Here is a 13,315-nt window from a genome sequence, read left to right as displayed (position 1 = left end):
AGAGCATTTTTTCTCTGAATTAATTATACACCAAAGGTGATTAGCTATTTTCAAGCCTATCACTTTCACCATTATTCCACCTGTCTGTTAAATAAAAAGCTTAAAGGTATTTTCTTGATATACTGGAATTAGTTAAGGGCAAAAGCTGAGGACAACGTGAGTGGTATTGTACAATTTAAGTTCACAGAGTTACCAATAACTACTTTCAGTCGTCTCTCCACAGATCTGGAGAACAACATCAGGTATCCTTCTACCACCATCTGACACCGTCACCCACAGTGAGTATAAGATGCAAAGATGACTGAGAGGAGAGAGGGTGTTCTGACTTCATCGAAGTAAGGTTTGTGGAAAGAAGTTATTCCCAATGGGGGAGGGGGGGAGAATGCCCAGAGATTAACTCCTAATTTACAAAAGTGTCTGACAAAAAGGAAGACATTAGTGATTTCTAGTCGAACGACTGCTTAGTCAGTGTCTTACTCAACAGTCCCAATGCTCTCTAAGCAAGGTTAAAGAGATGACATAAGGGACAATGTCATTTGGAAGGGTCATAACAATACTTTTTCAAATCCTGTGCCTTTGAGAAGTAAGGAGGATAGATTCCACACCAGTCTGCCAACCTGAGCATAAGCACTAGAGGAGTGTAAGACGAGGATCGAGTGCCATCTGGTCACCTCCACAGTTCGGGAGGCTAGGAAAGACACAGCATGCATTTCACTGGCTGGTAATCCACCTAAAGATGTGGCTGAATTGTTCAAGGACTACAAATGCCTAGAGATGCTGCCCAGGATTGAGTCCTTCATCAGGGAGGAAGTTGGTGCCAGCCCATTTCCCTCACCATTCTCATAATACTCACAAGCCAGATGACATAAAATACTCATTGGGGCTAACCAAGGAGAAGACTGGATCTTCAACTACCTTGTCCTTTTTTAAGTTCCCTCTTCCTTGCCTTACCTTTAGGAGAATGGATCCTGAAGAGGGAGGAGGATGAAAGTGGTTAAAAGCAGGGAATGCCCTCTCACTCCATGCCACCATAACCACAGACAGATACTATCTGCAAAGGATGTCTGGAAGTGCACGATTATAGTTGTAAAATGAACAGAATTGGAATTTAAGAAAAAAAAAGAAACAAAAAAAATGACTAAAGGAAAAAAAAAGATTCAAACCAAAAAACAGGCTCTTAACAGACGGTTAGCAAACAGATGGTTAGCAAAGGGGAGGTGGGTGGGGGATTGGTGAAATAGGTGATGGGGATTAAGGAGGGCACTTGCGGGTGCTGAGTGCTGAGTAACGTAAAGAACTGCTGTACCCCTATATCGTACACCTGAAACTAATATAACACTGTGTGTTACCTATACCGGAATTAAAATTAAAAAAAAAAATAGGATTGGGCCTTAAATAAATTAAAAAAAAAGCAAACAAACAAAGTCATAGAGGATCTGGTCAAAATCTAAGGGACCTACTGTAGTGAAATACAGGAAGTTCAATAAAGCACAGTTTTGAGGGTGAGATGGCAGAGGCTCAAAGAAAAACGTTTTGTGCTTTTTAATTCACTGAATTGAGACACTTCAATCAACATGTTTTGTTAACACAAATAGAAAGCATTAAAAATAAATGATCATTAAAATACTATAACTAATTTATTGAGCACTTGTTTTGTAACTAAGTATATTTTATAATACTAACTCATTTGATTCTTTTAAAAAATGTTTATTATCTATTTTGAGAAAGAGAGAGAGAAAGAGAGAGCAGGGGAGAGGCGGGGGTGGGGGGGCAAGTGGGGAGAGAGACAGACAGACAGACAGACAGAGAGAATCCCAAGCAGGCTCCATTCTGTCAGCACAGAATTCGATGTGGACCTCAAATTCACAGTGAGATCCTGACCTGAGCTGAAATCAAGAGTCAGGTTCTTAACCGACTGAGCCACCCAGGTGCCCCAACTCATTTGATTCTTACAATAGCTTTCCACGGAACTGCTTTTATTATCATTTTACAGATGAGGTACTGAAATTCAGAAAAATTAAAGACCTTGCCCAAATTCCCACTAGTATGTATCAAATATAGAATTCAATCCCACATTTCATTTCTCAGGTTAACACCTTCCTTCTAGGAATGATGTTATTACATACATATACACATACATACACATATACACATATATACATACATACAATATGTAACATAATAATTTACACACACACATATATATGTACATACGTACACAGTTCTTTAATGTGCTATTTTTTTTTCTGGGTGGTTTCTAATGCATCTGCGTGTGGCAATAAAAGAAATATGGAGAATATGCCAAAGCTGAAATTATTTAAGAGATTAAAATGGATAATTGTTTCAGTATGGACTGTGTTGTACACATAAGAGGAAAATCTTTGTTTAATTTGGACTGCAATAAAATACCATACTTAAAAGTCAATTTACAGTCTTTGTCAGCATGCACATCCAAAATACCACAAGAAACTTCTTTTTTTAAAGACATGTAAGACTTTCTAGCACAAAGGGGACTATTCTGACCATCAATAAAGGGATGTAGAACAGCCAATTTCACTATGAAAGGAAGCCAGCATTGTTGTATTTGGATAATTCACATTTGTACAGCAAAAGCAGCTCCATGTTAAACAAGGCCTGGCTTTTAACTACTATCCCTGTGCAAATGCTGAGGAAAGAGAGAAAAATTTATTCAAACCATCTGTAAATAAGGCAAGCCCAGGGAATGTGTGATAAACATGTACAGTTTGAAATATGCAATATATTCTATTTGAAAACAAAAAGCTATTTCAAGATGCCGCACTCAAGTGGGACTTGCCACAAATGAACCTCAACCCTCTAGATTTTTCTCCCTGAGGGGTTTCAACATCTTCTGAAATAATGTACGAGTATATGACTGCAAATCACAATACTCTAGGCTCCTGCAAAAATGATGTCTTCATAAACATGTTCAAGAGAAGACAGGAAACAATGCCATTAATTTATGAAAGCAGGTGTTTATATAGTTCACCACATACAATTTACCAGGCAAAAGACAAAGGGGGAAATGTATACTTTTGAGCTTTTCTCTAAAACTGTTGTAGCTTCAATACTCTGTAGAATTAACCACTACCCAGTTAGTAAATAGACAAGATATTTAATTCTCCTTTGCCTTTTTACTGTCTTTTCTTTCCAAATGTATCATATTCGGTTTGTCTATATTAATAAGACATCGGTAAATCTCTTAGCCCATACCTGAAAATTACTTTTTCTACTTGAGAATTTTTTGCTAAATATCGACTACAGTAAACTCAGCAGGACCACTTTTTGAAACAGTATACACAAATAAGTTTAATTATATGATTTTCATAGTTACTGTCTGAAAACGGAGAAGAAAGATTACTATTATGTTGGTCACCTAGTTTACCTAGTATTAGACAAGAAGAGAATATCTACAAGCTCATTAGAATGCCAGAATGGCAATATCCATATTAAAGCCAGTCTGAAATGTTTAATTAAATGTTGCAGTGATATAATGGTTTTAGTTCAGTAATTTCTTATTAATATACATCATACTGTTTATTTGTGCCCCTAATCAATAAACATAACAGTAAAAAATGAATTCATTCTTTAAATATTCACTCTGCCCCTATTACAGTGAGGACTGCTAGGTTCAGAGACCAAAGGAATCACAAGCAAAAAAGCCTGGGGAATGCTTTATACTCGAGTCATAAATGGATATGATTTTAAGGCATACATACTTAATACAGCCAACTATATATCAGGCCACAGCAGAGTGTATTTTGCAACGATGCCCATGACAATATCTCCCATTCCAAATGCTCTTCTGGATGAGAACTTTCCACTCCCCCATCCAGAGAGGGAATTTAGTTCTATACTCCTGAATCCAGGTGGACCCTGTGACCACTTTGACCAATGGAATACAGCAAAAGGGAACTGTGTCAGTTCTGAGTGTAGCTTTTAACTGGCCTGGAAACTTCCTCTTCCTGCCTTCCTGGAAGCCTGCTGTCATGTAAGAAGTGCCGCAACCCTGAGATCCCCATGTTACAAGAAGCCTGGTCTATGATTGAAGAGACCGTAACAGATGAGACCTGAGGTAGAGACAGAGAGAAGCCACAGGGTATTGAGATATCAGACACATGAGTAAAAAAATTGATCTCAAAGTGAATCTTCCAGCCTCAACAGACCAAATGAAGCCATGTGGATTAGAGATGAATTGCCCGGGTGAATCCTTTCTGAATTCCTGATTCATGGAATTGTGAGGAAAATAAAATGGTTGTTTTAGGTAACTAAGTTTTAGAGTAGTTTGTTAGGCGGCAATAGAAAGCGGAAGTCAAGCATCATGTTAGAAATTCTGCTAAATAAGTAGATTTGTTCTTCACCTGAAGGGGCTTCTAATCCAGTAAAGGAGACAAACAATTAATTAAGTGTGCAATGATAATAAGGTATCCACAAACAGAGGATGTCTAAGGTGTTGTGGAAACACATAGAATAGGCTCCTATCTCAGAGTTGGGACATCAGAAAAAGATTCTGTGGAGAGCCTCTACCATTTAATCTTGGATCTAAAAGATACATAAGTGTTAGTTCCAAAAAGGAGTGAGGATAATGGTGTTCCCGGAAAACAGGATGGCATGTGGAAAGACCTCAAGGTGGGTGAGAACACTGATCATTCCAGGAACTAGAAGAAACTTAGAGTGAAGGCACCATGAACAGAGAAGAGGTGAGTGGTGATGAATAAGGATGGGAAGGCATGCAGGGGTCAGATCACAAAGGGCTTTGATTGCTACATTAAGGAATCTTGCCTTTATTCTAAGGGAAATGGGAAGCCATTGAGAGATTTTAAGCAATGGAGAGACTTGATCAGTGCTGCATTTTAGGAAAAATGCCTCTGCACAGTCTGCAGCAGGAAGATTAGATTGAAGAAGGGGCAAGGCTAAAGGCAACAAGACCACTTATGGACCATTACAGTAATACAGGCGAGAGAAAATGGCTGTCGGAGGTAGGAAAGTGCCTTTATGGCTGGAGATATGTGTATTGTTCTCAGTGATATTTAAGCAGCTGAAATCTATAGGAACGAGTACTTGGATATAAGGGTCTGATGCTCAGAGTGAAATCTGTAGAGAAATAGCTATCTATCTTTAATGAGTACATCATTAGGGGGGTGGCAGGATGATGAGAAACAGAAGCCATCCGCTGATGGGGCAGGCATCTGAATAGGTCAAGGGTTTGAGAGGAGGTGTTACTCAAAGACTTAACTAGAGATGAGAATTACAGCACTGTACCAAAAATGTAGATGTAACTTAAATTCCAATGTTAAGGAATTGTTTAAGTAAATCACAGTATGCTTTTGTTTAATATGAATATCTAAATAAAAAGGTATTGATGTGGAAAAATACACCATTCAGTGAAGAGTAGCTTATAAAATAACATGTGCACGTCACAAATTCAAAGCAATGTAAGTATATACAGAGATGAGAAACTGCAAAGATCTTTACTGAAGTCTTAACAGTGACTATTTCTGACAACACCTATCATTGGTACTTTTGCATTCTCATTTTGTTTATCTGTATTATCAAATATTTCTATAGTAAACATGTAGAATATAACTGTGTGATAAAAGAGCCATTGTAGTTTTTTGTGACTGTCGTTTAATGGGCCATGCCTACTTCTTATTACTGCCCAGTGTTATTTCCAGCCACAATCTTGAAAACAAAATTCTTAATACCTTCATAGACTGAAAATCATCAGTTAAAAAAGGCTGGAAATAATTAAATAGGATTTTAAGTGCAGGTAACCAATACATTTGCCAATTATGCATGTTCATTTTGAATTCATGTAAGTATTCATCCCCCTAGAGCAGCAGGGGGTAAGTCAACTCTGGTTGTCCTGTGGTATCAGACTCCCTTCATCAAACACTTAGCGAGGTAAGCTTTGTAGAATCTCAATGACACGAGTGAGGCGTGAGCTCTGCCCTCAGAGAGTTTTTAATTTAAATAGCAAAACAGACGTACCAATAGCAAACCGTAATGCAACATGAAAACTGATCAGCATGGTAGCAGAGCTGTGAAAAGACCATTGTGAGGAGAAAAGAAAAGAATCGGTTGATTTTTGCCAGGCAGCCAGATGAAAGTCTTACAGATGGGATGCATTTTAACAGGGTCTGGAAGGATGAGAAGTGCTTGCCCAGGCAATCAAAGAAACAGCATGTGCTAACACATGTGTGCCTAGTGAGGACACTACAAATTTTGGTGACGGCCATGAGAGGCAAGAGTGGTCTGCCTCTCCTGCCAGCTCTAGAGCAGCCCTTTCTGGGCCAGGAAGTGGCAATTCTGACCAGATGTTGGTTAATTTAAGGCAAATTCAGGGAATTTCAAACAAAGTAATTAGAAAAGAAGGTGTATGGAGACTGGGAGGGAGGAGGTAAGTAAAGGGGAAAGGACTGAGGAAGGCTTTGACCACTGGGCTGAAACAGCAAGGCCTAACTCTGAATGCAGGGGCACATTACCGGACTTGTGGTGTGTAAAGAAAGATAACTTGGAGGGTGAACAGAAAAGTGCAGATCAGTTCAAGAATATGGCAGAACTTCAAGGGATAGGGATGGTGGGCCTGCCTTAGTAGCTATAGGAATAGAAACAAAAAGAACAAAAGATATTTTGAAGTCAGAAATGAAGGGGTTGTGAATGATTTAATTTAGGGAATGGTAGAAAGATAGGAGAAGAAAGTAAACAACAGGATAATTCAGCTGATCTAAAAATGACACATTTTTTGTGATTTTTGACTATTTTTATTTTTTTATTTTTATTTTTTTAATGTTTTTATTTGTTTTTGAGACAGAGAGAGACAGAGCATAAGCAGGGGAGGAGCAGAGAGAGAGGGAGACACAGAATCCAAAGCAGGCTCCAGGCTCTGAGCTGTCAGCACAGAGCCTGACGCAGGGCTCGAACCCATGGACTGTGAGATCATGACCTGAGCCAAAGTCGGACGCCCAATTGACTGAGCCACCCAGGCACCCCAACTACTTTATTTTTAATATGTGAGTCAAATAAATAAGGATTAATGATGTTAAACAAGATAGCCAACAAAGGAGGAAATGGAACAAGTTTGAAAGGTCAAGTGCAAAGACAAAGAATTTGGTTTGGGACAAGTGTAGTGTGAGATGTCCAAGTGAAAATACCATTGTGGTGCTCAGGAAAAAGGGTGGTCTGGCTAAATAAATTTGAAAGCCGTCAGAATATAAGTAATCATTGAACCAAGTAATGGGGTGATGGCATAAAGGTGAGGACAGTAGGAAACTATTATCTTCAGATTCTTTACATACATTATCTCATCTGAGTCCCACAAAAACTTATAAATTTGCCAACACTGCAGAAAGCTTATTCATGATAAAGATGGACAAGTCTTTAAAAAAAAAAGAGTATTGGGGTGCCTGGGTGGCTCAGTCAATTGGGCGTCCGACTTTGGCTCAGGTCATGATCTCACGGTCCGTGAGTTCGAGCCCTGCGTCGGGCTCTGTGCTGACAGCTCAGAGCCTGGAGCCTGCTTCAGATTCTGTGTCTCCCTCTCTCTCTGACCCTCCCCCGTTCATGCTCTGTCTCTCTCTGTCTCAAAAATAAATAAACATTAAAAAAAATTTTTAAAAAAATTAAAAAAAAGAGTATTTATTTATTTATTTATTGAAAGAGAGGGGGAGGGAGGGGGAGAGAGGGAGAGAGAAAATCCCAAGCATATTCGGCACTGTCAGCACAGAGCCTGATACAGGGCTCGATCCCAAGAACCGTGAGACCATGACCAGAGTCGAAATCAAGAGTCAGACGCTTAATCAACTGAGCCACCTAGGTGCCCCAAAGATGGACAAGTCTTTAGACTGACCATTAGTAGGTTACTTTCTGTAGACTAACGGAAACAAAATGGTAGGAGTCAGAATGCAGTGGGCTGAAGTGTGAGGCAGAGTTCATTAAACAGCCCTATGAAGTAGGAGAAGGGGAGCAGATAACTAGAATAGGAGGCTAAGAAAGGGGAACATTGAAAAGCAGTAGGATTAACAGTGAAGAGAAAGAAGAACCCACAGAGAGGAAGAAGCTGGAAAATCAGGGTAGATAAAAGGTGAACTGATTGTGATTGATTTGAGGAAGGTGGAGAGGATAACATGAACACGAGAGAAGGAGTTTACTGGGAAGAAGCTACTGTGTGTCACTTACAACACAGAGGAGAATGGTGGGGAAACAGGTGATCTGAGAGAATGGAAGGAGGATGCTGAGAGATTTCAGGACTCAGAGCCTCCATGAGCCTCTCATGTGCTTCAAATAAAAGCAGTGGAGATGGTCTGTGACCTTAATAGGGAAAGAGACGTCTTATTTGTTCTCATTCTCCATGAGGTTTCAAGGGTTAACACTATTAAAGGCAAATGTATGGCAATCTAAATTCCCCCTTGTGACACAGAAGAAGGCTTAACTACCTCCTTTATTTTAGAGAGTATATGATTTGAATTTGGTAAGAACCTCTTACTGATAGAATAATTAATAAACATTGCAAATTCTATTTTAATCTACAGAATTCAAGCAGTATAAATCAGAATGCATTATTTATTCAAGCAAATTGAAGGACGATCTTCTGAGGCAAATAATATACTCAGTTTCGAATGATATTAGGAATACAGAAAGTTTTGTGAATATATATATACACAAATATATATGTGTGTGAAATATAATGTCTCAAGGGTAATGTAATAGTACAAACAAAATCATCAACAATGAGAGGAGCTAACATGATGCGGTAATAGCTTTTACGTGGTAGAAATGACAAGTGAAGTATTTATTTGTGTATAACAAAAATGTATTGGTTGGCAATGCTGAATTTTGGTTAAAAAAATCCAACACACACACACGCACGCATGCACACACACACACACAATTTAGTAAACCGGACAAAAGGACTCCAACCTAATTTTTCAACCAAAATAAGGGTATCTAAGATCAAAGCAAAATGAATATACCAAACTCCTTTTGCAACATTACAGTGAGGAGGTAACAAATCACTATGCAGACTTAACTTAAAAAGACAGGAGAAAATCTTTCCACAGTCCAAAGCAGTGACTTACCCATGCATAAGGAAAACTAAAATGCAAAAACAGGCATCATCAATAAGATGCTCTAAGAGTAGCAAGCCATATATATATATATATATATATATATATATATATATATACACCACATGCTCTCCATGTGCTTACGAATGCAATTATCATAAGTGGGTGAGTAGTAACGCACATTATTTTATGGTTGCAAGTTCACTGGGATCAATTAATCTAATGTTCTGGTCAACACGACTACTTGATATGTTAATTACTGGGGCTTACTGCATGACGGTACTGGGAAAAAGGCTATGTGACATGAAAATTACTCCATATAATAGCGTTCTCCAAATGCCACTTCAGAGTGGAAATTATCTGATTTGTCAGCAAAAGGCTAGTGACAATGTACCTCCTATCGGGTTGGTGCTGCATGTGGCCAATCTCCTCTGGGCAATCCTGTAACATGGGCTGGAGTTCTTCTTGTGGAGACGGGGTCAGTGTCGCAGTGGACTGATGGCTGTAAGACACAGCAGCTGGAGAAGAAGCTGCTCCCCGTACAGGGGGGGTGGGGCCTCGTTCATCTTCCTCCTCTTCCAGTTCGTCCTGTTGCAAATACATCCTGGCTGGTGGCACAGGACATGGCATTTCTTGGTCATAACTAAAAAAACAAATCATAAGCACAGCTGGATTTACTGCAGGCTATTCAAAGGAATTATTTGTATAGTAAGTGGAATGGTCAGCTTCAAAAAAAATTTTTTTTAATCTGAACGTTGTGAGCCATGTTAAGGGAATATTGTTAAAAAAAAAAAAAAACAAACAGTTCACGGGGCACCCAGGTGGCTCAGTCGGCTGAGCACTGGACTTCAGCTTGGGTCATGATCTCGCAGCTCATGGGTTTGAGCCCAGCATCGGGCTCTGTGCTGCCAGCTCAGAGCCTGAAGTCTGCTTTGGATTCTGTGTCTTCCTCTCTCTCTCTCTGCCCCTTCCCCATCGTGCTCTGTCTCTCTCTCTTTCAAAAATAAATAAACATAAAAAAAATAGCTCGCTATCATAAAGGTTTGCAAATGCTACATCTAATATTTTTCTCTGAGTGATTACAATTTGTATTAGCATATTATAGGCTCTGAGAAGTCATGCAATAAAGAAATCTCTTTAATGCAGTTAAACTTGGTACTTCTTAAATGTGGTTTACTTATTCTATGCTCCCACTTCAACATGATCTCTAAAAGACTCAGGGGGTGGTCCTACAGATGACCCAGAGATGATAGGTTAACCTCTGAGAAAAATTACGCTTGAAAAATCCTTCCCTGAAAATCTACCTTTTCTCTGAAATTATGATAGATCACTATTGCTTCAGTTGAGCACAAAATGGAGTAGTTGGCTTGCATTTAGGATATTGAATAAAAAACACAATAAATAAAATAGTCAATAAACAATAAAATGCCCCACTACTCCTCTGCTAGAGCTGTGTGGAAACTCTAGATGGATCTGGGAAACATGTCTTTCTCTTTTCTCCAACCCCAGGGCAAATGGTTATTGATTCGGATGGCAGTAATTTACTGCATTATATAAACTGTGTTGATGTTACCCCTCTCTTTCATTCATTCTCCACCACCTGCCTTGTTCACCTGAACTCAGGAAACATGGTGCTCCCATAACATGATTTCTTTGTATCTTCCTTTATTTTACCAATCCCACTACCTCCCTTTGACATCATTTCTATGTTTCCTGTCTCAACAAGTAACAGCAATTTGTTCACTTCTCGAAACTAAAAATCTTGTAGTCATCTTGACTTATTCCTCTCTCTCTCTTCTACCTCGAACTGTTCCCTAGTTCATCTCTGTTTCATCTCTAAAAATCTCTAGAATCTATTACCTTTCTAAAATCTGTTGTATGTGCTACTGCAATAACCATTTAATCGATCTCCTTGTCTCCAGTCGCTCTATCCTTCTGAGTCCTCACATTGCTTCCAAAATTACTTTATTATAATACACATCACTCTCAGATCATTCATTTGCTGCATAGTAATAAATGGCTCTCTAATTGACTAGAGAGAAAAATACTAATACCCAAACAAGACATTCCAGTACCTGTAATCTGGCTTACACCTGCCTTCCCAGCTTCCTCTCCTTCCCTCCCATTGTTTCATCTTTGTCCTCCAGGAGACCACATCTCTGTGTGGTCCCAATGTCCACAAAACCCCTCCTCTTGATTGAGAACTGTATCATTTGTCCAAGTCAAGAACAAAGCCAGCAGATCAGGAAATCTCCATTCTTCCCACATACAATCAGTCTCTCCCTTTGGGGAACCATTTCATCTTACAGGCTTTTAAAAAACTATATCCACTTATTTCATTTTAGTCCATTATATGGTGGATTAAAATAGCAATACATGTTGTTAATATAGCCCAGAAAATGAATTTTTATAAAAATAGTCAATCCTGATTTTTTTTGTAGATTCCATACTTGCAAATTCACCTACTTGCTAAAATTTATTTGTAACCTCAAAGTCAATACTTATGGTGAAAAATCTGAGTCACTCTACCTTCTTGTTTCAGCTTTCATACTGTAACAAGTATCCTTTCTACAGTCTATATAGTGCCACATTCTCAACTTTTTGCTCTATATTGATAATTTACCTGTTTAAAGTAGCCTCTGTGATCTAGTGCTCCTAAGTGCAAAAGGCTATGACGTGCCCTAACAGAGAAAATATGTACATTAGATAAGCTTTACCCAGGCAGGACCTATATATAGCACTATTGGCTGGGAGTTCCATGTAAATGAATCAATGATACATATTACATAAGGTGTCTTGAAACAAAAACACACATAAAACAAGATTATGTATGGATCAGATGACAAAAATGCATGGCCAGGGACTTGCAGGAACCTATCCCTGTATTTCCCCTAGGAGTAATGGCTCAGTATTTGCTAATTAAATGACTGGAAAAAGAAAGGTACAGAGGCTTTGTTTCTTGGCATACATGGAGGAGTAAAACTACTTTTTTGTGGAGAATGAAAGAAAAGCATCTTTATGTTTACAGGAGTCACTAAAAATACAGTAGTTTCAGGTAGATTTCATATTTTTTTGTTAATTATCTATGTCACGTGAGTCCTCCTCCATTGACTATACAAATGAGGCACCAGCTTTGCTTTTTTGGGAGGAAAGATGTCCAGTTCTACAGAATCTGCAGTGAGAGCAAAGCACATCAACTTCCTCATCACTGTCCTATGATTATTTACACTTGTTAAAACCTTGTGAGAGACAATTCAGGAAGTTTAAATTCCCACAGTGTTCAGCATAATGTGATAATATCTAGGAACGAACAAAATTTTTCAGGATACCTTAGCTGCGGTACACATTCACACATTTATTTAATGAAAATTCAAGAATATGCAATGGAAATTTTGATATTAAAAATGACAAAATCATGACGGCGTATATCATGATATATATGTATGTGATCTTCTATATGTTTATACATTCATGATTATATATGTCAGTTATATCTCTATAATGTAAAATATATATGCAAATTGTATGTGCGTGTATGTTCATGACTCGTAATTCTTAGTTCCAAAAGAAGCTTCTAGGGCACAAATTCCTTTTTTTTTCTTTTCTTTTTTTTTTTTTTTTTTGGCAGCACTGAGGATGTTTTCCAAGCCCTGCTGACATAGTAGCATTGTTTTCTCCAAGACAAATGTTCCTGGACCTTAGGGATGTCTTCCCTTGGTGATCTAGTTTAATAATTACTCACTATTGGTTTAAGGAGCGAGACTTTCCACGTACATCTGTTCTGAAATTCTTCTTACCTTTCATCTACAGAAATGCTGTACTCTTCACTATTGCTGTGAGGTGGAGGATGTGCTGGGGGAGGAGGAAGCAGGTCTGCCCAGTTCATGCCACCCTGTTTTGGAACTTTGGGTGTCCGTGCCCCTTTCTTGTGCCCTTGACTCCCTTGAAAAGAAAGAAAACCCAAGTCTTTTACTTGTGGCCTTGAAGATATTTCTCTTACCCACAGGTGAATTATTTCCCGTAAATATGATCTTATAATTCATATATATATGAGCAGATAAATATGCTTTTCTTCATTCATCTTAATAGAACTTTGTACAACAGAACATGCAGAGGATTGCCAAGTTTAACTGCAAAATAAATAGCGAAAAAGCAATAAAGCCGTAAATGAATTTTACAAGTCATATCGTTAATAGTGATCTTCTTACAGCAATTAATTGCATTATGGATTA

General features: G+C 38.5%; 1 protein-coding gene across 5 annotated transcripts in view; it reads right to left on the bottom strand.

Annotated features, from left to right (window-relative positions):
• The window catches only part of ROBO1 (roundabout guidance receptor 1), a 408,648-nt gene that overhangs the window by 20,371 nt on the left and 374,962 nt on the right, over positions 1–13,315 (bottom strand). For all 5 annotated transcript variants that reach the window (XM_030330082.2, XM_030330085.2, XM_030330084.2 and 2 more), the window contains 2 exons: positions 12,881–13,025; positions 9,478–9,726 (listed from right to left, as the gene is read on the bottom strand). In XM_030330082.2, coding sequence (XP_030185942.1) covers positions 9,478–9,726; positions 12,881–13,025 — 394 coding nt within the window. The remainder of the gene's footprint in view (positions 1–9,477; positions 9,727–12,880; positions 13,026–13,315) is intronic.

The sequence above is a fragment of the Lynx canadensis genome, chromosome C2 (assembly GCF_007474595.2).
Source record: "Lynx canadensis isolate LIC74 chromosome C2, mLynCan4.pri.v2, whole genome shotgun sequence".
Lineage (NCBI taxonomy): Eukaryota > Metazoa > Chordata > Mammalia > Carnivora > Felidae > Lynx > Lynx canadensis.
This window is presented reverse-complemented; position numbering and strand designations above follow the sequence as displayed.